Source organism: Emydura macquarii, unplaced genomic scaffold, assembly GCF_026122565.2.
Source record: "Emydura macquarii macquarii isolate MOO-44397 ecotype Brisbane River unplaced genomic scaffold, CSIRO-AGI_Emac_v2 contig_1876, whole genome shotgun sequence".
Taxonomy (NCBI): Eukaryota; Metazoa; Chordata; order Testudines; family Chelidae; genus Emydura; species Emydura macquarii.
In genome coordinates this window covers 30,426,300-30,453,030 of record NW_027132013.1, presented here as the reverse complement: position 1 = coordinate 30,453,030, position 26,731 = coordinate 30,426,300, and the positions used below count along the sequence as shown (strand labels likewise).

General features: G+C 38.4%; 1 protein-coding gene across 3 annotated transcripts in view; it reads right to left on the bottom strand.

The window, feature by feature from the left end:
- Positions 1–1,073: 1,073 nt before the first annotated feature.
- The window catches only part of DPH6 (diphthamine biosynthesis 6), a 352,580-nt gene continuing 326,922 nt past the window's right edge, over positions 1,074–26,731 (bottom strand). For all 3 annotated transcript variants that reach the window (XM_067558060.1, XM_067558063.1, XM_067558064.1), the window contains one exon: positions 1,074–1,415. In XM_067558060.1, coding sequence (XP_067414161.1) covers positions 1,300–1,415 — 116 coding nt within the window. In that variant the 3' untranslated portion in view covers positions 1,074–1,299. The remainder of the gene's footprint in view (positions 1,416–26,731) is intronic.

Here is a 26,731-nt window from a genome sequence, read left to right as displayed (position 1 = left end):
ACTGTCTCAGTACTGACAGTACCAATGATACTGAGCATGCTGGCGATCTTTTCCGTCTGGCTTGGGGCTCATTTTGGGGGTTCACAATTCTCTTTTTTAGAAACCTTATGTGAGGGGTCCATGGCTGTTTTCTTTGACCCATAGTCCCTGGATGTTGATGGCTGTGCGGAAGATTGGTGCCATCTGGGTGGCTCCTGGTGTGGGTCCAGGGAAGGCTGAAGAGCTGCCTTCATCAAGATTAGTTTTTGTCTGAGTTCCCTGTCCTTCCCAGACCTGTACTTGAGTTGTTGGCAGAGACTACACTTCTGAGGAATGTGGCCTTCCCTAAAGCAGCAGATACAGCAAAAATGATTATCCGCTACAGGGACGGCCCCTTGCATGAAAGGCACTTCTTGAAGCCTGGTGAGCTGGGCATACCCCATACTGGGGAAAAAGGGGCCCCAGACAAAGGTAATATAAAAGTATTTTTGGGGGGAGTGGGCACAGGGGAAGAGAGAATAAAGAAAACTACAACTATGAGAAAAAAGGGATTAACTAGTTATTGAAATACTAAAGGAGAGAGAAAGAGATAACGATCCACAAACGGGCTGCTAATGGCTCCATCTCTACCCAGAGATGGTTGAGAAGGAACTGAGGGAGGTTTGCTTGCACATGCTGGCTAGGCTTGAGGCAGGGTATGAGGGGAGACCAGCACATGTGCAGGCTGAATGGACACTGCTATTGAAGTTCTTCAATCAGCAGCACAGAGATGCAAGCACACCTACTGTGGAGCACCCGGAGGGATGCTACTCAAAGAAGAAATGTGCGTTATGACTACTCAGGTGAGTAACTGTTCACCAACATTGGAAAGGAAGTTCACCATCTGGCCAGGAATAAAGCCCTTAGGAACTGGTTTTAAGTCACTGTATCCACTGCAAAATTAACGTAAGAAATCTCTATGATTGTATTAGAGCTAATGTACTGATCCACCAAACAGCTGCTGGTCTAGTGTACCCAGGCCTTAGGGTTCCAGGGTCACTACCATCTCTTGTGAGCTGCCCGTGGTTGTTATTAGATGCCAGGAAACACTCTAGAACAGGAAAAAACAAATCTTTATTTTTTATCCAAAGGCTAAATGTGTCATTTGTCATCAGGCACTGGCCATAGAAATATTAACACTTTAGACAGGTTTTGCCCAAATCAAGCAATGTACATCTGGATGTTTAATGAAAATATTCAACATAATCAAGATCAGCTCCTCTCTTCACTCTCTTCTAGGTGGAATATGTGCTTCAATATCAATATATCACTTATAAACGACTAGCCCAGCCAGCATGCTATATGAATAACTTCCTTTTCAGGTAAATCCACTACAGGTACGAGAATCAGAGCTGGAGTCTTCTCACCCAACTGTTCTTCCAGGTAATCTTGCAGTCCTAAAACAGGAACAAAACGAATGATGAATATCTTTGGGTTTGTTTGTGGCAGTTATTAAACAAATGCATTTTATACTGTAAGAAGTGTGTCTTGTCTTAAAAATGACTTACATACATATTTAAAGAAATCACTAATTGTAGGGTTCTCAATATCCCAAATAGCAGCGGTAACAGAGGTACTTAGCACAATACTGAGTTTTAATTTACCCTTACCTAAATTGTGACTGGAGGGGGGGTGGGGGGGCATTAGGAGGGTAAGTTTAAATTCAATTGCTGTATGTGCTGAATTATTTTACTCTTCATATTTGAATATTCAACACATTGTTTTCTACAGCTACCAGGTCCAGTTCTGTTCTTTGCTGCACTTGTAGAACCATACTGTGTTAAATTTTGCAGTGGTGTATCCTGGAATAAATACGTCTCACTGATTTTTTTAAAAGTGTTTGCAAGTCACCTTTAAAATCAACAGAAGTACTGTACTTTACTGCTATCAAATCCTAGAAATGTAACAAATCATATTAGATACTGTGCATCTCCTTATGGAACTGTCCTAGAAAATGTAATAGGGGTAAAACCTCGGGGGGGGGGGGGGAGTGTCCAGAGAAGAGCAACAAATATGATTAGGAGTCTGGAGTTAATGATTTATGAAAAGATTGAAACAACTAACCATATAGAATCTGGCTAGTGAAGACTAAGAGGGGATGTGACTATAGTCTACAAAAGTTTAAAGGGTACAAACACAACGGAGGGAGTGGAATTCATGTGATGCATAGAGAGTGTCTCATTAAATGATGAATGGAATGGAACTAAGGAATGGAAAATTTAGTCTGACTATCAGGAACATACATGTAGCCTCGCTAAGGAAGCGATAGAAGCCCAGTCACATAGCACTTTTAAAGTGTGATTGTAAAAAATGCTATAATTCATACTGAATGGAATGATCCTGGGCTGCATGGTTTAGGTTTTAATAGGTCTTTTCTGTCTTTAACTTCTATGATTTTACCAACGCTTTGTAACATTAAAAATTCTTGGCTAGACAAATAGTGTAAAGAGGGCAGAACTTGAAGGGTGTCAAAGTTTTATTTTTTCCCCACTGACTGTGAGGTTGTGAATATACAGTTCAATCAAAGTGTTAACATGTACTCGATGAAATTCTGGCCCAACCAAAGCCAAAAGGAGTGTTGCCATTGATTTCGGTGGAGCAGGATTTCATCTATTGTTTTTACAGAACATCAGCATAAGGAATACATCTGTATATCTTGTAACAGGGATCTTACCATATAGATGTTGCAATCAGAGGAACAGACTAAGACCACTAAAATGCTGTTGAGTTATTTTGCATTGAAAATTGTTGACTTTGGAGATGAACATTGACAGAGGTGAACCCTGAGATCAATATTCATCTCAGGGTCAAAGGACTTCATGTTCTGTGTAATAAGCAACTCAATCTATGTATCACCGTAATTCAGTAGTGACACTCTGATTAAGGGTCAGTTAGCATTTCTATTCTGAACTCTGATTTTGGGTGACTTCATAACTGACTCAAAAGGCATTGGGTCAAAGTAGGCAGAAAGTTGTCAGCCCAATGAAAAAAGACAATTTAAATTACATTTATAACAGGTTATTTTTATTTTATTTTTGTTTTTTAGACATTCAGAAACCATCACTTCCGGCAGTTTAACTTTTCAACAAGTTTGTAGCCAAGGGCTAACACTAAAAACCACCACAAGAAACATGGGTATCATTTTCAAAGAAGTATCGTCATGGGTATCATTTGACAAGGAGGTAGTTCTGACAGGGAACTCAACTCTTTTGGTACTTGCAGGTGGCACAAAATATTTACTTCGGAAAACTGTCTGGTAAATTTGGAACCAGAAAGGGGCACATTTTCAAAAGATGACCTTCCTTCTTCCTGTAGGTGCAAACTACATTTGCAAAATCTGCACCCAAGTTTTTCACCTTCAGTTGAATTATGGGTGAAAATATGGGTACTTGGAACTCCCGCTGTCTTACTACAGGTGAAAATCAGATAGTTAGATGGTCAAGAATTCTGCTTTGGATCTGCAGTTCATTTTGTAAATCTAAAAATGTGAGGGTAAAAATCTGCAGGTGCAAATTACACTGGCAGTAAGGGAAGCTGGACCTTATGCCTTTTAAAAATAAACTAAGCCGAAGTATGGGGGGAGAGGGGCACTATTATTGAAATTGCATCAGGTGGAAATACCTGATTCATTCAAGAATACAAAGACTACATCTTTTACTTGTTATAAATAAAACAACAGTTGATCCTCTAAGTCCTTCCTCCTACTACTTACACAATTTTTAATGATATGGCATGCATAAAAACAAATTTTTAAGGTTTTCAGCAAATTATGCTTTTAGATAACTCAAGTCAGCACTATTTATTATTTTTTATAAGTAATTCTTTGTTTAGATGACTTTAAGATTTCAAGTAGCTTTTTATCAATGTTGCATATTGAACCAATTGTTCACTTGCATGTCACCCCTGTAAATATTTTTCTTAGAAATAAAAACATAGGGGAAATGGATGCAAATGGTGGCGATGTGTGTGTATGAGGGAGGATTGGACATGTGTATTTGGGTGGGGTTGGAGGAGTGGGCTAGGAGGAATAAATATACTTCAGTGATGATCTATGCTAGCCCACATTGTCTCTTTAATATACCATGCACCAAACTTTCAATTCTGATGGAAAATTTAGTGATTCATTTTAAGTGGCAGAAAACAAATGGTAAATATTGAATTTTCATTTACAGTTACATGTAACTTTTCCCATTTCTACTTGGTGTTACCCTAAAAGAGATGAAAGTCTAACTCTATGGGTTCCCTCTACACCCATCATGCTCAACAAGACTTGAGGCATGTGCCCGAGACTGCCCCCGAGAATTTTACTAGTTAAATCAGCGACAACTGAGGGACACAGGAAAATACACAGCAAGGTGGACACAACTGGAAATTGAAATAAACAAAATGGACTCAAACCCACAAACCAACCAACCCGCCACCCAGCAGTGCTATTTGTTCTTATTGTCCTTTTGGTAATAATAGGTAATTAATTCAGATTAATAGTGCAGTGATCTTTCTTACTGACCTAATACCCTTCCCAATTTACTATGGCACTATCTAACATTATAAGCTATTGCTTTTAAAGGTGGTCTTCATGCTAACAGCTCCGTGAATGCCACAGCATCTTTTTATGGAATCAATCTAAACCGTTATAAAAATAGTCTTTACACCAGAGCTACAGTTGACTTTATTTAGTAAGACCCTTAGATCCCCTTCTGCAGTTCTTATCTGAGCTGAGGCCAATGAATCTGCTCACATGGGCAATGTTTGCAAAATCCGGGCCTTTATCCCGATACTTTTAACAGTAAGCCCTCATCATCAATCAGGTAGGGACGAGAACTAGCCTGACTAAAAGCCTGCGTTGAAATGGAAAACGGTAGTAGAAAGAAAGATCATGTGCTTCACTCAGAACATAAAAATCTATTTGATGTTACAACAACACTCTTCCTTCACTGTGTAACCAAAAAGATATTGTTACATCACTTAGTTCAGGTCTTTAAATCCCTGAGCTAATAAAGCTCCATTGCTTCAGCTGTATGGATTTGACATGAAGCGTGTACTTCGAAGAGAAGCCTCACAGGGGATCAGGTTCCTAACAGCTGACTAAGAGTTCCAGTCCCACAAGATGTGCCCCTGGTGCGCAGGGCACTTAACCCTTCGACCAGTACCAACATGACTATTCACAAATTATTGATGTCCTTAAATCCCTGGCAGATTGCAGACAGTTCTTGTCTCCTTTGAAGCCAAAGCATATGGCCACTAATGGGATGGATTAAAAAAAAAATACATACACACAATTCAGTCTTTGCCACATGAATGTAAAGCCACAGAAATGGAAGAAGGTGATTGAACTGGACTGAACACTGTTAAATACATGATTAGCCTCTTGTTATGGATCATTTCCATTGATCTATATCTGGTTTCACAGCACAGTTTAATTAAAGCTGCCTGGAACAAGCCTGTTCCCTAAATGATCAGGCAGTGCAATGAAAAGCTGAAACATGAGGAAGCTTGAGGCCTTTAAAAAATAAATAAAAAAGACCCAACTGACTATCTTTGTAGCTAACCACAGTAGCAGGGAAGGCAAATACATTTCAGAAAATTAACTGGTTTTATTGCTGTTTTGTATCAGGCCTATGTGCCAGAAAAATCAATTTGTTTTTCCCCAAGTTTGTTATTAAAATAATATGATGTGTTTTGGGTAAATGCAGAATTTTAAAACAAAATGTGTACAATCTACATGCTTTATTTTGGCTAAACTTCTCTTGCTCAGAATAAGCACTGAACCTATTAAATAAAAAAACCTTAACAAAAAAATCTGATGAAAAAATAAAAATAAAATAAAAGTAAACCGTTTCCCAAAGGATAATCTGTAGTGATTTTCTCTTGCAAAATTCGTTTCCTATGGAAAAATCTGGACATTTGATATACTTTGATACGTAGTTTCTGATAAGATCCTTTATTATCTCTTTTCCATCACTGTCCTAATGATATTTTTAAAATCATTCGTGTTGGATATTCCCCTTGTAAAGTATATGGGACAGATTTTTAAAACTGCTAAACTTCCAACAGTTGGGAACAGATTTTCAAAAGAACTCTGTTCCCATTTTGGCACCTAAACAAAATGACCAGATTTTCAAAGGCACTAAGCATCCTGCAGCATGATGGAAAATCTGGCCATAAATACATTACTATATGTTCATATATTTTTATTTCAGGCTTTTAAAGGTGGGTTCATAAGATTTTTCAATCAGGAACATTAAAACAAACACTAGGAAAAAAGATGATCTGGCAATTACTAAACATGGAAAAATGAGATTGGAGCACAGGCCTGGGTGCCTGTAATTCTGATTTCTTATCCCGGTTATAATTATCCTTCGCCCTTATGGGCTTGAGCAAGTCACAAGGTCTTTTTTTCTGTTCATATGTAACATGAAGCTAATGCTGATTTATCTACCTTTCATGGGAATTCAGGGGTAAATTATGGTTTGTAAAGCACTGTATATGTGCTAATTATTATTATTAAACCTATAATTTTACATCATTCAAACTGCTTTACCTATTTTAATATGACATTTGGCACGCATGAGTGGGGCAGGTTTGGCACACTAGAGACATCAATTCTGAACTTCAGCCACCCCATTGTGCCCTGCCTGGGGCTCTTCTCTGGATCAGAGGCTACCAATTGCGCTGAATTTTTAGGTGGTTTTCTGATGTGGTGATATGTGTGACAAATGTCCACAAGGGATTAGGGTGAGGCCGCAAACTCATTTTTATTTGGGAGCTACACTAAATCAGGATTTAAGAGTAGGATGCCTGAAATAAAAGCATGAATACACTTGCCACCCAGGCTCAAAAATTCAGTCTATGTTTTGAAGATTTTGTAAGTGGCTTCAAAATTGCTGTCATGTTTTTCTACACTGACATTTTATACATGAGCTCTCTTGTTGTGTTTTACACCCAGAACATTTATATGCTGGTAAATAGAATATAAATGATAACATTTGGACATAAGGATATATTTTCAAATGGTTTAAAAAAAAAAAAAGCTCAGGTCTATATAAAAAAAAATGTGCATGCAAAAAGTAAAGCTGCAATTGCAGTCTCAGTTACCATGATTATACGTGGATATTAGGTCTATATCAGTACAAATAGCCATTCAGATGCGAAAATTACCATTTAGAAATGCATCTGTCTGTTTTGCATGTGCATATGTGAGTAGACCTTAAGATTGTACCTTTGAAATATTGTCTCATCAAATTTCTTGTCTATGGACCCATCCAATTTGTGCAGAGATTTTTGCTGCTACAGAGTTTTCCCATTAAACTGCTTCAGTTAGAATAAATATAATCTCCTTTTCAGATAATCATATGGCAGATGAGAATAAACTTTGGACAGGAAGGACCTGTGTAAATTCTCAGAGTTGTGGCACTAATGATTCAAGTTGTTCCAACTTCCAAAGGGTTATTTTAGATTGTTTGGTTTTCAGTGTAGGGACTGTCTCTATTTCTGTTGGTATGACACTATGCCTGATGAGGCCACAATTGTCATTGTGCCTCTTGGGCACTACCAAAAGGCACATATTAATTATTAATATTCATTAATAATAATAATAATAATAATAAAGATACTCCATCAAAGTTGGTAGGTGACTTTGGTTTTGTTTGCAAGGACACAAACAAAGTGTATCTTTTCCCTCTATTGATCAGGGACATGCAGGAGAATGACATCTCAGACACAGGGATAGGTATAAAGGCAAGGTTGCAACTTTATTAACTTTCACCATTAATATGTGTGTGTGTGTGTGTGTGTGTGAAGGGGGTGGGGGGTGGAGTGCCACACCCTATTATAGACTACCCAGAGCCTGGACACCCAGTTCCAGCAATTACTATATCCATTAGCCAGTGGTTAAAGTAGACAAATAGATGGGGGAACTCTCACTACACACTCACCAGGACTAGGGGGAGTTCTCCCAATACTTTTAGAACAGGAGGAGGAGGAGTGGCGTTTCTCCCGGATAGAGCAGAGTGATTTGGGCAGAGTTACGGGTGCTCATGATGGCAGTTATGGGACCACAACGGCTTTATGCAAAGGGGGAAGGAGGTTACAGAGAGACATTTGACTCCCGTCCTCCAAAACGTCCACTGACTAGCTGGTGGTTCTATCTTCCCCATCCCGCATGGGCTCTATATCCATCCATAAAACAGTGGGGTGGGATAAGAGCCAACATCAGGGGACCTCACTAATTTCCCAGAAGGTGGCCATCCTCCCCTGCCAGTCTAACTTCCTTTCCCTTCTGCTGAGAAGGGGGCCGGGAGAGAAGGAGACATGCTCAGGGATGGGGCGGGTGTGAACATTTTGCTTTCTTCGAGCTGAGTCACTTGGCTGAGAAAGTGGGATTTTTTGTAGCTTGTAGCTAATAAATTTTTCAGCACTTTAAAGAAATTTAATAGGCAAAAAAAGTTATTTTTAGCATTGGTTCAATTGTGGGCCTGTCAGCCTTGGCAATGCATCTCTTTTATCAGGCCGCCAAGTTAATTTGTTTTGTTTTTTAGAGTAAAGTTTGCTTAAAGACCAGTTTCAGAGAAGTTATTCACCGGGGGTGTTAATTACTGCTTTGCAGACTCTGCAGGCTTTGGTTTATGATCGTTTTCACTTACTCAACCCTGTAATTGAAGTCACAAGGGGATAGGAGGGAACCAACCCTGTTCTGTTCATTTGAAGGTTAAATTGTGACTAACTCAAACCTATGAGAAAATCTCTCTTCCCTCCCACCTCCTTTGGGGCCCTAGTTCTCTCTCTCTTCCAGACAAAATTACTAATCACACTTACCACTTATGTAAAGCTGTACATTTGCACTGTGATGCACCAAGATAATCCCTAAGAACACCCTTGTGAATGGCAACACTTTTGATGATGTTTTCAGGGGCAGTGGTCCCTATCCATAGACATTAAAGAGGGTGCCAAATAGAAGCTTCTCTCCTCTTGTATTTTTATGGGGGTATGGTGGTGTAACTGGCAGACCTTATAGGGAGGAGCGGGTCAGGGAGTGACCTGAGCCCAGCCTCAAGAGCAGGAGGGGAAGGAAACACTTTTCCGTTCCTGCTGCTGCAACACTAAACGCAAGACCACATAGCAGCCCATGAAGTTTAGTGCAGTAGCTAAGGAACTTTCCCTAGATACCATGCTGAGCCTCATGGGAGGTAGCGTGAGGAAGAAGAAATGCTGAAAGAGACAAACACCAAAAAGAAAGGAATAACGTAGGATAGTACAGGGTGTGCGTGAAACTTGGAGAAATGGGATGAAATAAGTGAAGGGATATGAATATCAAGAAACACATCCTGATAATGAAATCTACTAGTATGTGGAGAAGGAATCCAAGTCACATGGGGCATTTAAAATTAGAGTTGACAAAGTCCTAAATAATATTCTATGGACAATATTCCTACACTGGCAGAAGGTGAGACTAGTTGACCTAATAGGCCTTTGCCATCTCTAATTCCTATTATAGACTGGCTTAAGAAAGCGAATGAGGCTGGCTGTGGGAGGACACCTGAATGGAGTTCATGAATTCCCCTGCTGTCTGACATCCTTTCCCCAAGTACATGGACTGTATCAAACCTCAAATTTGAGGTTTGCTATGAATGTTTCACAAAACTCTAATATCAGTGTGCCAGACGCACCTACAGTGCTGCAGGAGTAGGAAAATCAATGAAGATAATCACCAAAATGACACACTTTTCATATTAGAATCTCAAATAACATTCTTAAGATAGTCATGCCTTACGTAGCTCTTTCTGGATATATGTAAAATCATCTTCCATAGTACTCAGTATCACTCAAATTAGATATTCTATTGTGTATATCAATGGCAGGTCACGGAAAGAAATGTGACTCTTTTAAAGATAAACAAATGCTTACTGAGCTCCTCAGCGTATTAGTTATGGGTATTTCTTAGTAGACAAAAGTAAGTTTTAGTTTTCATAATAATTTTTTCAAGCTGTTGGCTGTAGTTTAGAAAATAGCACAGCAACAGCATGTAGCACTCTTTCCTCATATTCTTTAATGTTCTATATTTAGCATTGTCCTACATAAAGGTGCTGTAGATAGTCAGCCTACACAAGGTTAAATATGTGCACTCCTGTTTAAAATGTCATTAACCTTCTACACTGAATAAAGAAACACTTAAACATTCCCTCCAGTACTCACAGGGAAGGCTAAATATTATTTCCAGAGGAAAGTAGGAACTGAACTTTAGTGAATATGATTGCTGAGGGAGCACCGGGGCTGAAAAGTGAAATTTTCCCTTTTTTCTAAAGGCATGACAGAGTGCAGAGATCACAAGCCTATTTTCTGTGTATACCATCTTCCAGTGGCCTCAAGCCCTATATAAGGTTCTCTCGCCTCAAACAGATATATGGTTACTGAACTTCTAAGATGTAGCAGAGGATATAACGCTACCAAGTTGGGATGAATTATGAATGGAGACAGATTATTTACAAGCATATAAAACAGTAAAGACCAATTTTTCAGCAGGAATCTAAAAATCACTCACAGCATTTGCAGCACTTGTTCACTCATACAGAAACCCGAATTTGCCCGTGACGATGGTGCAAGCTGTTGGTTAACACACACAACTACCTGTTTTATGTTGACATGCAGAACTCTCTGAGTGGAAATGGATGGGCATACAAATATTGCGCACACATTTTTGATAGTAAGTTGAAAATATGACCCTAAAATTATCAAAAGCAATAGCATATGTGCAGTGATGACAACACTTGCTTTTTCACCTCTGTGGCTGAGTTACAGCTGCTTACCACTGCCCAGAATCTCGGGAGCACTGACTGACGCTGAAATTACCTGGCACAGATTTGCAAAATCTGGGACAGTTGGTAACTGTGCCCTTCAGGTAAGGGTTGGGGAACATTGGTGGGGCACTGTGTGGGAAGCTCTGCTTGTGCCTGCTGGTAAATCCAGGACTTTTGTCTCCAGAGCTGTCAATCTGGCACCTTTCACAAGTGTTAAATTCACTTAAATATTTTTTAAAAGAAACTGTCATGAGACATACTGAAGCAAATATGTCCTTCAGTGGTTACACATGGACTCAGTTGTAACAGTGTTTGTTAAGTGCTTTGACATCCCAGGATAATATATTCTGTATAAATTCAACATTTGTTGGTTTGTTCATCCACTCTGCTAAGTACTCTCTAAAATCTGTGGTCTTTGGAAACAAGAGATTTATGTGTAACTGGTGAAAATTACATGCATGTATCCCGTGGCAGAATTTGGCCTGAAAACAGAAAAAGTGTCTGAAAAATATTTTTGTGGGTCAACAATTAACTCTTTTCGATTGGTACAGAGTGGGCCATACATTATAAGTTGTACAAAGAACACCTTTTATTCTTCAAATTAATAGGTGATAATTTAAAATAATACTGATAAAAGCAACACTTTTTAGTTATGCCAGAGCCTCAGCTGGTATGAACTAGAGGTACACTGATTTACACCACCAGACAAGCTGGTCCATTATCTATATTTCATATTTATATATACTGCCATGTGTATGCTAGTAAAGGTTATTTCTAGGTGTTCACTGTTCTCAAGATTTAACTCAATCTGCTGCACTAAAATAAAGATGATACAATGACAAACAAGATAAAACCACACTGGACCGTGTTAACTACATGATTAGGTTGTTGTAGGTCATTTCTATTGATTCAGACCTGGCTTCATGGCACAGTTTAATCAAAGTTGCCTGGAAAGGGGAATGGATGGCTCAGCAGATTGGCCCTGGAATACACGGCCTTCCATCAAATCCAGAACCAGGCTGTTAGTGACTGAATTTGTTACTACTGTATTTCATCATGACTTACACAAAATAAGCTGGAGGAATCTTGATTAAATGACTAGTGAGGATAGGCAAATTCTTCCAAAATAATACCAATATCTGAGTTTGGATAAACCAATTACTGGCTGGCACAGATTGAGCACCTGGGTCCCCTCTTGCTCTCCATAATCAAGGAAGGGGAGTCAGAGAGAAGAAAAATCTTTACTCTTTTCTTAAAGACTCCATGGAAGGGGAGTGAAAATCACTGCACTGGCACCTTCCATGGAAGGAAGGGGAAGAGTCATGAAGATCTTGGGTCACACACCTCATCAAAGGCTAGGATAAGGGAAGTCCCTCTCCTGGCTTCCAGTAAAGTAAAACCTACAGTTAGGTATACACTTGGGGGGATGGGATAGGGAGAGGTATACAGCTGAATACAAAACCAGCCATATACCTGGAGAGGGCCTGAATTTTGGCCAAGTACTGACGTGCTGAATTGCCAAATACCGGCTGTATTCACATATCCAGCTCCAAATTATTAGTAATATAATTTGAATGACAGTAGTGCCTACAGGCCCAAACGAAATTGTTGTGCCATTGTGCAAGGCACTGAACAAACACATAGTGAAAGACAGTCCTTGCCCCAAAGAACTTACAATCAAACTAGGTAAGACGGAGGTTGGGAGAAAGGAAGTATCATCCCCATTGACAGATAGGGAACTGAGGCACAGAACAATTTTGTGATTTTCCAAGATAACACAGGAAGTTTGTGGCAAAGTCAATAGCTGAATCCCCATCTACCATCTCCAACCAGTCTGTTACATAGAAGAACCATCCTTCCTCTCCTGATTGATAACCTAAGTGGCATCCTTGCTGACAGTCTCAAGAGAATGGCCAAGAACCTTGGGCCTGAACTACCTGCGCTCCAGAATGATAACTATTCTATTATCTTATGAGAGCTTTAAAACTCATGATTATATACGAAACATTACATTATATAAAACAAAAGGCTCTACAGCTGGAGAAAATGTGTAACAAAAGAGTTAAAAGACAAGATCACTGTGCAGTTGCAATTATAAAAAAGGTCAGCACCATAGTGTACGGATCTCAGTCACAGAGTGACCAGTCAGCAAGTTTGAAAAATCAGGACAGCGGATGGGGGATAATATAAGAAAAAGCACCAAATATCGGGACTAGCCCTATAAAACTGGGACATCTGGTCACGCTAGTCAGTCACCTATTTTTAAAAAAGGACTTCTATGAAGAATCTTTTAGCATTATGCAGATTATACTGTCTAGTATAATTCTTGCAAAATGGTTTGATTTGTAGACACGTATGGCAAATACAGTATCATAAATAGAGTATTCTAAAAATAAATGTAAAACACTGTCTGGAACTGCCCTACTCCCTAAGGGCTCTGTTCAGCACAGAATAGGATTTCCACATGTGCTGCTTCCATGACTCAGCACCAACAAAAACTAATAATGATTCAGCAACATCAAACTGTTTCATGACACTGGTCCACCAGAATGACCAGTTCTGGAGCCTGAAGCCACATCTCCACTGACAGCTATGAGTGGACGTTAGCTCAAACAGATATTGGATTCATGAAACTAAGAATGTTCAGAAAGAAAACTGGTGTGACGTTCTAATCGCTTTTAAGAAACATGAAGAGTGAGTGCTGGAGAGATGACCTTTATCTTGGCTAGGAAGATTTCCCCACAAACAGACAGCCAAGCCATGAGGCACAGTGAAACAAGGTTTTGATATATTCTTCTACCTGTTTCTGAAAAGATGTGATCTGTGGCACAGTATCTGGTTTTAACAATGTTGCAGTACTGCTAGAGGGTACTAAAGTGTCCAATGAGAGATGTCAGTTTCAAAGTAAAGCAAAGATGTCCATGTAACCCCTCTCTTTGGTCAGCACTGATATCATATGCCATGGGCCTTAACTTGTCAGTGAACATCATATCTTCTTGTCTTATGGAATATGGTAGTGAGAAGGACAGTTTACAGAAGGCCCTGAAATCATTTCAGAAAGGGGCTGTGCTCTCCAACATTACTACTATTCCATTGATCTATGAATATATACAACACCACTTTATCTCAGATGAATTGACTATGATTTTTTTTTGTTTCCCATGTCCCTTAAAGGTTGTTTTTGAGTTGTCCTGAAATAGAGAGAGGCACTGGAATGAGGTCACCACCTTGCTTCTGTGCACAAGCCACACGTGGAAAGATAGGAAGGAAGATAACATTGCTGGGCACGGCAATCTCATCTGCAATCTACCATGAAATCATCTGTGGTCATTAAAGCCGTAAAGACTCTGGCAGATGAAAAGGTGAAACATGAAGAAGCTTAAGGTTTTTTGTTTAGTTTGTTAGAAAAATCTACGTTTCTTTTTTTGATTTAATAAAAGCAGAGAAGCACAGGGAAAATACAGTTAAGAATATTAACTTGATCTACACCTGTGCATGTCAGAGGTTTGTGCAGAAGAAATCAATTTTTGTAAGATGTTTCTTCTTCTAGTTTTAGCAACTAATTTAGGTAAGTGTACAATTTTCAACCAATACCTAGATTGGTATCCTGATTTAAAATTACTGGTGTCTCTCTCTACTAGATGTAATCAAACAAAATATTTAAATAGTAAGCTATTTCTTGAAAATATAGACATTTTTCCAGAGTTCCAGTTCTCTCTCAGGGGAAATCTGAAACTTTTAATTCATTCACTGATCCTTAGCTTTGTCACCATTCTCTTCCCCTTTGACCACTTAGACATTTTTTGTTTGCTGTAAGAACTCTGCTGACTTGTTGCAAATTATAAATCCTATTGTGCCTTCATTTTTCTCAAACCACTGGCCAGTATTTCTTAAAGAAACCCTCTCATATAGAGTTTCGTTTTCAAGGCCCGCTGAAGATTTACAATATGCTAAACTGGGCAAAAACTCTGTAGTAATCAGCACAATACATTTTACACTCCATCATAATAATTTTTCTGCCTCCATGTCAATAAAATCTTTCCCCCTTTTTACAATGGTTTACAACTTAAATAATTTAATACAACAGTAGTTATATTTTTATTGCAAGCTTATAAAACTTGTACCATAAGTCTCTTCCATGCAATACATTAACCAAAAAAATGACAGCAGAGAAGGGGAGCTGATGATTACTAAAACTGTAATTCAATCTTGAAATTCTGAACATGCCATAAACTGCTTCTGCTTCACTTGCATACTGTAGAGGCTGTCAGAATTTCTCAAATTAACTACCTCATCATATTTAATTGCTCCTTATCTGTTATTTTACTGTATATATATATAATAGAAACACAAAGGACTTCACATTTCATACAACACCTTCTGTAGAGTGATCAGCTACTGATCCAGAGGAACAGGCAAAGGAGTTTGAGTCAAGAGATATAGATTCTCTTCACAGCTCTGCCGTTGACTTGCTGTGAGACTTTGGGTAAATCATACAGGCAAGTTGAACAAGGTACACAAGGACATTGGTAAATTTAAGCATGTGAGTACTCCCACTGATGTGAAGGTAGTCATGTGCTTAAGTACCTTGCTGAATCGGGACCATGATGCATGATTTTCAGAAGTGCTGAGCACCTGCAGCTCTTGTTGCCTTCCGCTGTAGTTGTGGGTGTTCAGCTCCTCTAAAAATCAGGCCTGTAAGCTCTCGGTTGCCTCAGTTTCCCTGTCTGTAAAATGGGGATAACAATACTTACCAACCTTTGTAAAGTGCTTTGAGATCTACAAAAGAATAGCAGTATTCAAGTACAAAGTATTATTGTTATTGTAAGTGCCTTTGGATCGCTGAGAGTTCATGCAAAGATGCTGTTTCAGTGTATCCCTCCCTTGAGAAGACACTTGCTGTTATGGGGCTTTACATCAAAACAAATGGTTGTGTCTGTATCTACAAAACACTTCATGATATTTGTAGGAATAAACATAGCCTGCCCCCGTTTAGATTCCTTTGCACACAGTATTAATAAAATAATAAATATTAATTTAATCTTTTGGTAAAAGGAAGTGTAAAGCCCTAGTGACTTGTAAATGGTAACAATTTATGTCAGAAATACTGTTTTTAGGCTACATATATATATTTATTTAAAATTTAAGGACGAAGGTAACTAAGGTTAACTTTGAAGTATATTCGTCATGGTCTACTGTAATAAAAACTATTTTTATTCTGCACAAAAACAACATTGTACTGAGATTTTTAATAGACAGGAATAAATATTTTTATCCAGGTAAAGTGTTAGAATATCTAAAGCCAGACATGAGAAATGAACGATCTCAAAAGTCATGTCTTGACGGGTTTGCAAAAATAAAATACATAATTAGTCCTGTAATCGCAAAACTCAGTAGTTCTAGTATTATTAATATACAGATGATTGTTTATTCCCTCTGCATATATGATTAAGATTTCTTAGTAGATGGAATCAAATTGATATCCTGAGCAGAAATTCACAGTAACCCATGCTGTTCCCTTTCACCTCACCTCCACCCCCAATAATTTGCAATTACTCTACACACACAAAAATCTAAGTTTAAGAACTGCTGCCCTTCTGTCCAAAGTGCCACTTGCCTTCTGGAGTAAAAACAATACAGAAACACTGTACAATACGGAAACAATATCCCTCTGAATATTCCCAAAGCAAGAATAAATTACTTCTTTGAGTGGGAGGATGGAGTTGAACTATTATGCTCATGACTGCTGGGGGAATCAACACATTCAGCTGAAAAGTGGAATTTTCTATTTATCCACAAGCCTGATAAAGTGCAGACACATTGAAATTAGTTCTGCACACTGTCTCCTAATGATGCCAACCCTACCTAGACAGATCACTCTTTTTGTAGGGTGAAGGGTCACAGAGACCTCTGTGCTCTCTTAGTTTTGATTTTTTTCTCAATATGCTAAACATGCAATATTCAGATGAATTATTGTGATCACAAGAGTATTAGACACCTTAATTAAACAACAAAAGTGACTAAAAGTCTAACCCTTCCTCCCCCAAAATATGTAGGGATATCAGCACTAGGTTAGTAGAAAGGTAGGATACTGGACTGGAAGAACTGTGTGAAGGAAATCTTGATAGTTTCAGTCATGTTCATGATGGATGGATTTTTGCTCAACAAAAATATTCCAAATCAGCTCTAAAGACAATGAGCTCAAGACTAATGTGTAGCATGAGAGGCTGTATGAAATAACTTTCAGTGTCCCGCTCCAGAAGTTGCACAATGGATCAGTTTGATATCCAATCACAGAAACAGCTATATATGAAGTATGTCACATTCACTTCTCTATTCATTTGCCTATCAAGCTTGTGACCCATTGATCAGTATTGATCATTTTCATTAGAATGATGTAAACTATGGGTTTGATTTTGTAACCATTTGGTCACATGTGTAGCCCCAGTAGGTTCTGTGGGGTTACTCGTGCTAGAAAGAAACTGTTTGTGGAAGGGTTAGACGACCACATCAAACATGCTTATAAGTGAGAAGATGCCCTTTTAGAATAGTTAATATTACGCCGATACAGATAAGGTTACAAAATATCTCAAGAATACTTTGGTCCCCAAATGAAATGTTTAAAAGTCATCACTTACTACTGGCTCTTTACTGTATAGCAGATACTGAAATCAATATGCTGCACTGGTTCAGTAAATGTGTCTCTTAACAAGTTAATAAAACAGTGATCCTCAAATAGTCTTTCCATCAAACTTTCAGGGGAAAAAAAATGAGAATATTAAATGCACTAGGATAGGGAAGATCTGCTCCATTTGCTCTGCAATGATAATCTTTTACAAAAGAGGATTTTTATTATTAATTCTTTGCCTTCTGGGGATATTATAATTTCCTAGAATGTAGAAATGCCTTAAGCACAGCAATTTGCTGAGCTAGACTGAATTTCAAAATGTTTCAAATGAGCTGATAAACAACTGCATAATTAGCCATTATTAGATCAAGACTGTACATTACAGATATCCAACTGCACCGGCCATGGCTAGGTAAATTGTGGATATTGTTTTAAAAACTAAGAGCCAGTGTTATATTTTGACATGCATCACAACTTTTCTTTTAAAGAATTAAAAAGCACACTTCTCATTTTTTCTTTAGAAATGCAGATTATTCTATCAACTAAATCCTTGGGGTCTTAATCATTAAATACATACTTCTGTGGATGAATAATGTGGAGTTTATGGACTGAATATAACTCATGCATTAAAAGCGATTAGATTGAAAGATTTTTTTTTCAATTAAGTAGTTACAAATCCACTGCATGCATGTTATACAAAAGGCCTGATGTACTTTCTGGCAAGCTGGACACAAACTCAGTTGCAAAGTCCTTGGATTCTGTACCACTTTGCTGAGGCAGCTTCATTTTTGCTACAAACCTCCATTTTGTGATTCATCGTCATTTCATGATTACGAGAAGGAATAGTACAATCAATAAAATGTAAAATTCATGTATTTTACATCATACCTATATTTTTAACAGCTTTCCATTGTTTATAATGATTACACTGAGTTCCATCAAGTAGAATGTCAAGATGGTGCTGGGGGTTTTGGCAACTAGCCAGGGGACATTTCAGCGCACTGGGGGTCAGTTTGAGATTGTTTCATATTTTAGCAGAAATAGCCAATGTTGATACTTACGGTGACATCTTTAGATTTAAGCGTTAACAATCCATTGAGATGAAAGTGAACAGTTCACCCTCCTTATAGCTATTGGGCCAGATTTTGGTCTCAATTATATTAGTAGTTATAGATTCAGGAAAACTACACTGCACTGATTTACACATGGTACACATATTCAAGGTTATCTTCATAACCATGAAGAATGAATATATAATTTTAATTATAACAATAGCTCAAATTCTGAAGTACAATTCAACTGCGATTGTTTCTATGGCAAACTTTGTGTCCATGCAATTGTAGAACGTGTGAGTCCTGTTTATAGCCATCCATCCTGTTTTAAGCTCTGCCTCAGATGTGCAAATGTAGACTGGGCAGTAAAAATGAAGGCTTCCTCATCCACAACCTTATAAATATAATACTGATTCTAAGTGGGAAAATATAGTCAATACTGACTAAAGACAATAAAACCATAGATTTAACTCTTTTTATAGCAGAACTATTTTAGTATAACTAATGTACAGCTAAAGTTAGATCTGTGTTTCTAGTAAAGTTAGTAGAGTTGGATCTGTGTTTCTCCTTACCATTCTACTTCCCAAGAGATATTAATGTAAAAATTTGATGTGAGCAGGAATCTTCCGCACAATGTTTTCAACCGAGAAGAAGTTTAAAAGGACATGGATCAGCTGTAGTGGTTACGATCATAAAAGTGACAACATGAAAATAGCACCTTCTTATTCAACAGATCTGCTCCATATGTGGATTGTATTTGACTTATATCTGCTAACTTTGAAAGCCCTGGATGCTTAAGCCCTGGTCCTTAAACTTCTCTCTGTGGCAGGACTAAATATTGTCTAGCCTGAACCATAGGCCAAGCTTAATTTTAAGGGATAAAAAGAAGGAAACATTTATCTGACAGTGTGATTACATTAAAAAAAATAAGACTTCTCTTTAAAGCTGTTCAGGAATTTGGAATATAGTAGTAGCCAGCTGGACATTAGTGGTCACAGGTACGCCAGGAGTTTTTAGCTGGGGCAGTCAAAAATACATGAGAAAGACAATTAGATACTACCTCTATATACGTAGTAGTATATATGTTTATAAACACACATGCACACACACTTTACTGATACTCTTTTTAGCAATACAGAACCAATTTCAGTTAAGAGGTAGTACACAGGGGTCTATGCAGGCTCACACAATTATTAACTGAGGGTTACATTGTCCCCTCAGCAGGCAGATCTCCCCCTGCCTTAATGAAAGTGCTGCCTTAGTGATACCTTTACCTCTGCTTAGTGGAATCCTCTGGAAAACCCTCTATTGGAGCCCTGTGAGGTAGGAGCTCCACAGAGCTTGGGAAGTGGGATGAAGCTTTTGAGAGGGAAAGAACTAGCACTTTCTGCAGTAGCTTCTCCTGCACACAGACCCACGTGGAAAATCCATGCAGATAGACCTCTGAAGTTAATCCAGTTGGAGATGTTTTAACTCTCTCAAGATAACCTAGGTGCTTCTACTGAGCAGTCTCAAGTGATCCCAGCAAAGAGCAGATCATGCTGGTAGGGTGTGGGGAGGTAGTAGAACTGCTGAGGGAAAGCCATCCATGCAGACAGTTCTTCTTCCTTTGTGGATCAGGGGACCCTTGCCCCTTGCCACCAGGATCTGAGGGATTGAGAGACCTCTTCCAAACTTAGTGCCCCTTGCAAGACCTCATCTCCAAGATGAGGATGCTCTAAGTGGGACTCGTGAGGTCAATCTTTCAGAGGCTTCCTGCATCTTTGGCCCAATAGTTTCTCTATAGGAGGAGATGATGTCACCTTAAGTTCCATTTGCATAATTTTATTGAATAAGGCTGCAAGCTCTCCAGAGCATGGATCTTGTCTTAATATCTGAAGGTGAAGTGCATAGTATCTTGTTGGCAGTATGCTACAAAGCTAATCTATCTAAGGTATTTATGAGCACCTCTCACTGTTACAGCTAAGGGATGCACAAAATTAAAGAGCATAAGAGCACAGATCAACCAGATGAGTGAGTTGTAGTGTACACTGAAGCCTTTAAAAAAATTCCAATAAATACATCCTTATAACAACATCCTCACTTGGTGCCTGAAATGGTTAAAATTGCAGTGTGGAACATGTTACAGTATAACAACTGAGATGTTCTCCTTCAATTTTAATAATGCTATCTGGCAGCCAATTAGTCCCTAATACAATTTTATCCTTTGTGGAATTTTGAAAGAAGTAAAATGTAAAACAGCCAAAATAGTTAATTGGACCCTTGGGGTGCAAGAGGAGGAATGCATGGATGAACTATTTAACTTTGAAAAAATGGCTACAATGAAGAAACTACAGTATTTCTCATAAATACTGTTACCAACGTGGGTTTAAATGTGAATACTATATATTGAATGCAAAAATCAGTATTAATGAAATTTGGTGGCTGAGAAAGCAAGCACTCAAAAATCAGGAAATTCTAAAAGTTCAAGGTTGTTCCCAGAAGATTAAATTTGGTCACAATGAACGTTCTGCATATTGTATGGTATACCTTAAAAGCAAGCTATCATGCATTTAACATAAAATCTGGAAAAGAAAATGCTACATACCTAGGCTAATGCTGTCCTCAGTTACCCTTATGAAACCGAGTGGAGAAATTGACCAAGGATAGGTAGTGCAGCTGAGTAAACTATGGGAACCACCTTAACTTCTGGAATTTGCTGACTTCTGATTCCTTTATTTTTAAACCTTACCACTGCACTAATGTTATTTATTTGTATTTAATTTCCTTGTTTTTTTAAATAGCAATAAAAAAGTAGAAGGGAAAAAAAAAGAAATACATGATTTATAGTGATGTACTGTGCTGTTTTTACCCATGGTGCTGATAAGCTGTTTTAAGCAGATGCTAGTTGGGTAGCACTTTTGCCAAAGTAATCTAGTGCTGGGCCTGGACTAAAGGGGTTAGTAAAAACTCCTATTGACTTCAACAGGACCAGGATTTCACCCAAGAGTGTACAATAAAACTCCTTTTGGAGCTCATTAGCACTGTAGGCTAATCCTGCAGACTTTATTCAGACCAAATTCCTATGGACTCGGCTGATGTCAATGGGAGTTTGGCCAGGTGAAAAAACTGCACCGTTTGGCATTAATTATTGCTTAATTTGATTAATGTATTCTGTGTGTGTAATTTCCCTTAATCTATTTCCTTTACTCTAATCCATCTTCATGAATAAAGGACCCTCAAAATTATGGTTCATGCCAGTTTTCCTTATTCAAAAATATGACAATTCTGGTTAAGATTCTTGAGGCTCTGTTACAATTCGATCCTGCAGTCTTCATGTAGGCAAAACTTGCACTGAAGTCAAGGGGACAGATCCTGTGATATGTTCAAGTTGTGCTCTGCACACCATGGAAAGGGAACGGGGAAGGAAGGCTTTCAGCCACTTTTATGTCTCCCTCAATCCAGAAACCATTTAGTTACCATTTGGTTTCTGTTCTAAGCAGAGCAGGGCCAGGCTGGCTGTGAACAGTCCCCAATGGATGAACCAGACGCTTGGATCTCTGGGAAATCAAGCCCACTCTTCCCCTACTCCAGGGCAGGGAGTACATGGTAATGTTGCAGGAGATTATGCATCTACATCAATAATGGTTTCCCCTGCACAGGGAGAATCTTCCTGAGGCTGGATCTGCCAGATTTAGGGCTGCTTTGTGCTAACAGACTTGTGCAAAGTGACTACAGCACTGCCGAACATCTGGGCCAAGCACCTAGCTCCTAAGGAAGATATAATCTGACTTCACTGATTGGTGTAATAATGAACAGAATCTCTCTATATTAATATTAAATAGGTGATCATAGACAGGAAGCAGCTGAGCAGCAGTTATTATTCCACCTCTTCATCTATGGGAAAGTAAATTAAACATGCTACCCATTATAAACCAGATTTAAAATGGAATACAATTCTCTTAATACTTATTTAAAAAAATATGGAACCTTCCCATTTAATGCACTGAGAGACAAGAGTGTCCTCTCTCCTTTATGGTATCTGCACTTCAGCTACTACTATCAGAAATTCCTCTGCGTATGTGTGATGATAGCTTAAAATATTTCTAGTATGTGATGTGATTGCCATAACATACCCCTATATACTGATCTAATGCTTTATTTATCTCACCTTAAAACATCTCTGGAAACCTTTATATCATTAATGGACAAGTTCCATTTCACTGATACATCCATTAGGTGCCATGGATAATTCTGATCCAATTAAAGGATAACCATTTAAGACCATTAATTCGCATATTAAGTACTCAGGACTGTACATTGTTAAAGACCTTACATATCTACACACATTATCCTTGATAGAAGACAATAAATGAGATCTTAAATAGCAGATGGACCTTCTCTTGTCTAGATTGTGGAAAATGAGTGCTATAAAAATGACCATATTGCTCAAGAAAAACTATTTATTTCAAGTCTGTCCAGTAATGGTTCTCAAGGATTGTTTTATTTATTGTGGCAATATAAATCCTGCAGATTTCTCTTAAAAAGGCAGTTTTTATTTTAAAAATATTTAAAAATTGTTTAAGATCCAAAAGCATAGAGCCTATGCATGGACTTTTATATTTGTTTCAATATTTTAATATTATTTCTTGCTCCACTTAGCTGGTGATTCTGAATTCAAGGATCTGCATTTCCCCTGCACTAGTTGGTATCACCTAAAACAGCGGTATATCACACTGCTGTGATGCCATCAGACGTCGCAGGGTGCAAAAAATTGGTACAGGTGCCCAGTAGAAAATCCATAACCAGAAAAGGGAATGAGAGGCAGAAATGATCTACCCCGATAACGCCTCCTCCAAAGAAAAGCTGCTATGTAGGCCTTAAGTAACACATCTGTGGAGGGGTGTTCTTCTTCTTATGCACTACAGTGTGGTGTTTTGCTTTTGTATAATTGTAGGGGTGTGTGCGGGAACTAGGGGCTGTTCTAAGTTATGCCAGCTGGAGCAGTCCCCTATGGACTGTTGCACCAGGCAATGATCAGGCCTAGCGCTGTGCTCGTTCCTACCCGTTCTCATCGGTGGAACGTCCATCCCTGCCCCAGGAGGCTTCCTATGTAGAAGGTATTAGGCACTTTATGCTGGCTCTCTATGAATAACCTATTGTCAAAGGAAATTCTTGGCTTCCCGTTTTTGGGCAGCTTTGTGTTGCTCAGATAGTGGAAAGCAGCTGGGGCTGAGGATCTAGCTCAATCTTAAGTGATGGCAATGTAGAGCTAATTCCTCCTTCAGGAAACAACATATTGAATAAATATATTACTAGTTGTGTATACTCAGTTTCATGTAGAAAAGTAAAAGATTATAGCCTCAATTTTGACTATTAAAGCAACTTCCCACATCCAGTTCTGGGTTCCAGATTTTGAGCTGTCAAGGACCATACTGATATTTGCTGGTCTGTATAGTAAATATCATATCCACCGTTTCTCAGTTACTTGTAAAATTTGCATTCAATCCTCCTTTAAAATCAACCTCTAGCATACCTTTCTCATTTTCTAGTTCCACTGTATCTGTGTACTTCTGGAGAGATGCCGTTTTCAAAAGACATTGTATATACAGACAGACAGTTAAACTTATGTATGCAAGTTATGACTTTACCATGAAATATAATGGGAACATGACTTGAATATCAGTTTTGACAATGGGAAAGGAGACTTATTTGTCTACAATAGCTTCACACCACAAAATATTGCTGGTGCCTACATAGATTAATGGAATGTAATTCTACTAAGAGTACTTAAAACATAATCTAGCTATAAGATTTCTCTTCCCACTAGAATACATATTCTGTGGGTTTGATGCTTATTTGAGATACATAAGCATGTCTGATCATTTATTTGTAAAATTAGGCATAAGGAGATGCCTTGTATAGGAAAACTAGCTGGGATCCTTAGTACAAACCCATGAACTTCTGTTACCTAAAATGTCTCTCTCCTGGATTTCATCTTCTGGTCCACAGGTTTAGGAGCCACCACATGTAATTATACACCAAAATGAAAGAAAGGACAAGAAATCTTTTACCTCTGTTTCTGTATCTGCTGCCCTTATGTTTACTATTTTTTGTTTTTGCTGCATCTTGTAAAGATGGTATTTTGAAAGGAGTGCTATTGGAGGGGGAAGGGAAACAGATTTAATTCACTATCATTTGTGAAGTGCTTTGAGATTCTTAGATGAAAAGCAAATTACTGGAATATCTGAAGCCTAAAATTATACAGAAATTACTATTACTTCTTCATTTTGGATCTCTCTCCTATTCCTACTTTCCCTTTTTTCATGCTGTAGGATTTTTTGTATCTCACATGGTTTTTTTACTATCATAGACCCCCATGGTCAACTCTTCTCCCCTAAACAGACTAAATTCTCTTGTGAGTTATAGTAAGCGGTATTCTTCCTGGCAGCCTATTGGAACCACTTTAATTAAGAAAAGTACTAGCCACAATTCCCTGAAGATGATGAGTGGTTGAAATGCATGAGGGGAGGATGTCCTTAGGAAAATGATTAATTCAAGAAAGCAATTGCCCTCACGAGTGACTTTACATATTATATTATCAATATACTGTGTGAAAGACTATTTTGAGGCTGTATGACAGCACTTCATTATATGGACTTTAGAAATTCTAATAGCTCTATCTCCAATTAACATTAGGGAATACTAGAAACACTTGCTATGACAGGATGTTTTTAAGACATTTGCTACTCAGAGAACAATTCATTGCTGTTCAATACAAATTATTTCATTTTGTCATCCATTTTCCTTTTCTGTCTTCCATGTCTCAGTGAATTCTCATCTCCCACTGCCACAGGCTATTAATTGGGAAAGGAAAAAGCTCAGTTTAACCGCAAAAGTAATGAAACACATGAAAATCACACAAGAGAAAGTTAATGGTCAGAGCCACTACCACCAGCTTTACTGTCAAGGGCGCTGCGTGTTCTGCAACCAAACTTTAATTATAGGTTCTTGAACTATCTGTAACCCATGTGTGTTACCCAATTGTTGGGTAACTGGCCAGCAAATAATACTCGTTCAAGAACAGCTTAGCATCAGCAGAAACTGCTAACCTGAAAAGGCCAGTAATAATTTAAATGCCAAATACTGCATGTGCTTAGTCTTCACAAAAACATATGAAGTTCTCTGTGTGATAATGTTTTCAGAGTTTCCCACATTAGTTACTTCCTGCATCAACAACATGAACTAACATACGTTTCAAAGGATTTGAACCTTAAGTCAATAAAGAATTTTGTTATCAGTTCAAATGAAATATCAATTATTCACTCAGAATAAATTTTAAAAAATCTACAACGGAACTGAGCAAGACCCAATTTGGGCTGAAAAATGATTCAAGATCATTATAAAAATAAAGCTTAGCTCAGTTAAAGATATTCAATCTATCATTTCTTTCTGCAAAATAACACAATTTATACATACAAAAAAGTGATGTTAAGCATTGGCGAAAAACTATATGTCTACAGAAAATTACACACTGGTATTTTTGATAATTTTGAAGTATGATTTCACTCTGAGACGTTTAGATTCTATGGTGATGGGCACTATAGAAAAACCTAAAGTAGCCAGATTAGATTTTAAAAAGTGACTGTAAAAATGCACCATTTTACTCAACCAATCTACTCCACTGAATAAAATAAAATCCTGGCTCCACTGAAGTCAATGGGAGTTTTGCCATTGACGTGTTTAGAGCCAGTATTTCTCACCACCTGTGTGTATTCAAAGTCATAGGATCATAGAATCATAGAATATTAGAGTTGGAAGGGACCTCAGGAGGTCATCTAGTCCAACCCCCTGCTCAAAGCAGGACTAACCTCAGCTAAATCATCCCAGCCAGGGCTTTGTCAAGCCGCAGCTTAAAAACCTCTAAAGATGGAGATTCCACCACCTCCCTAGGGAACCCATTCCAGTGCTTCACCACCCTCCTAGTGAAAAACATTTTCCTAATGTCCAACCTAGACCTCCCCAACTGCAACTTGAGACCGTTGCTCCTTGTTCTATCATCTGCCACCACTGAGAACAGCCTAGCTCCATCCTCCCTGGAGAACCCCCTTTCAGGTACTTAAAGGCTGCTATCAAATCCCCCCCCATTCTTCTCTTCTGCAGACTAAACAAGCCCAGTTCCCTTAGCCTCTCCTCATAAGTCCTGTGCTCCAGCCCCCTAATCATTTTTGTTGCCCTCCACTGGACTCTCTCCAACTTGT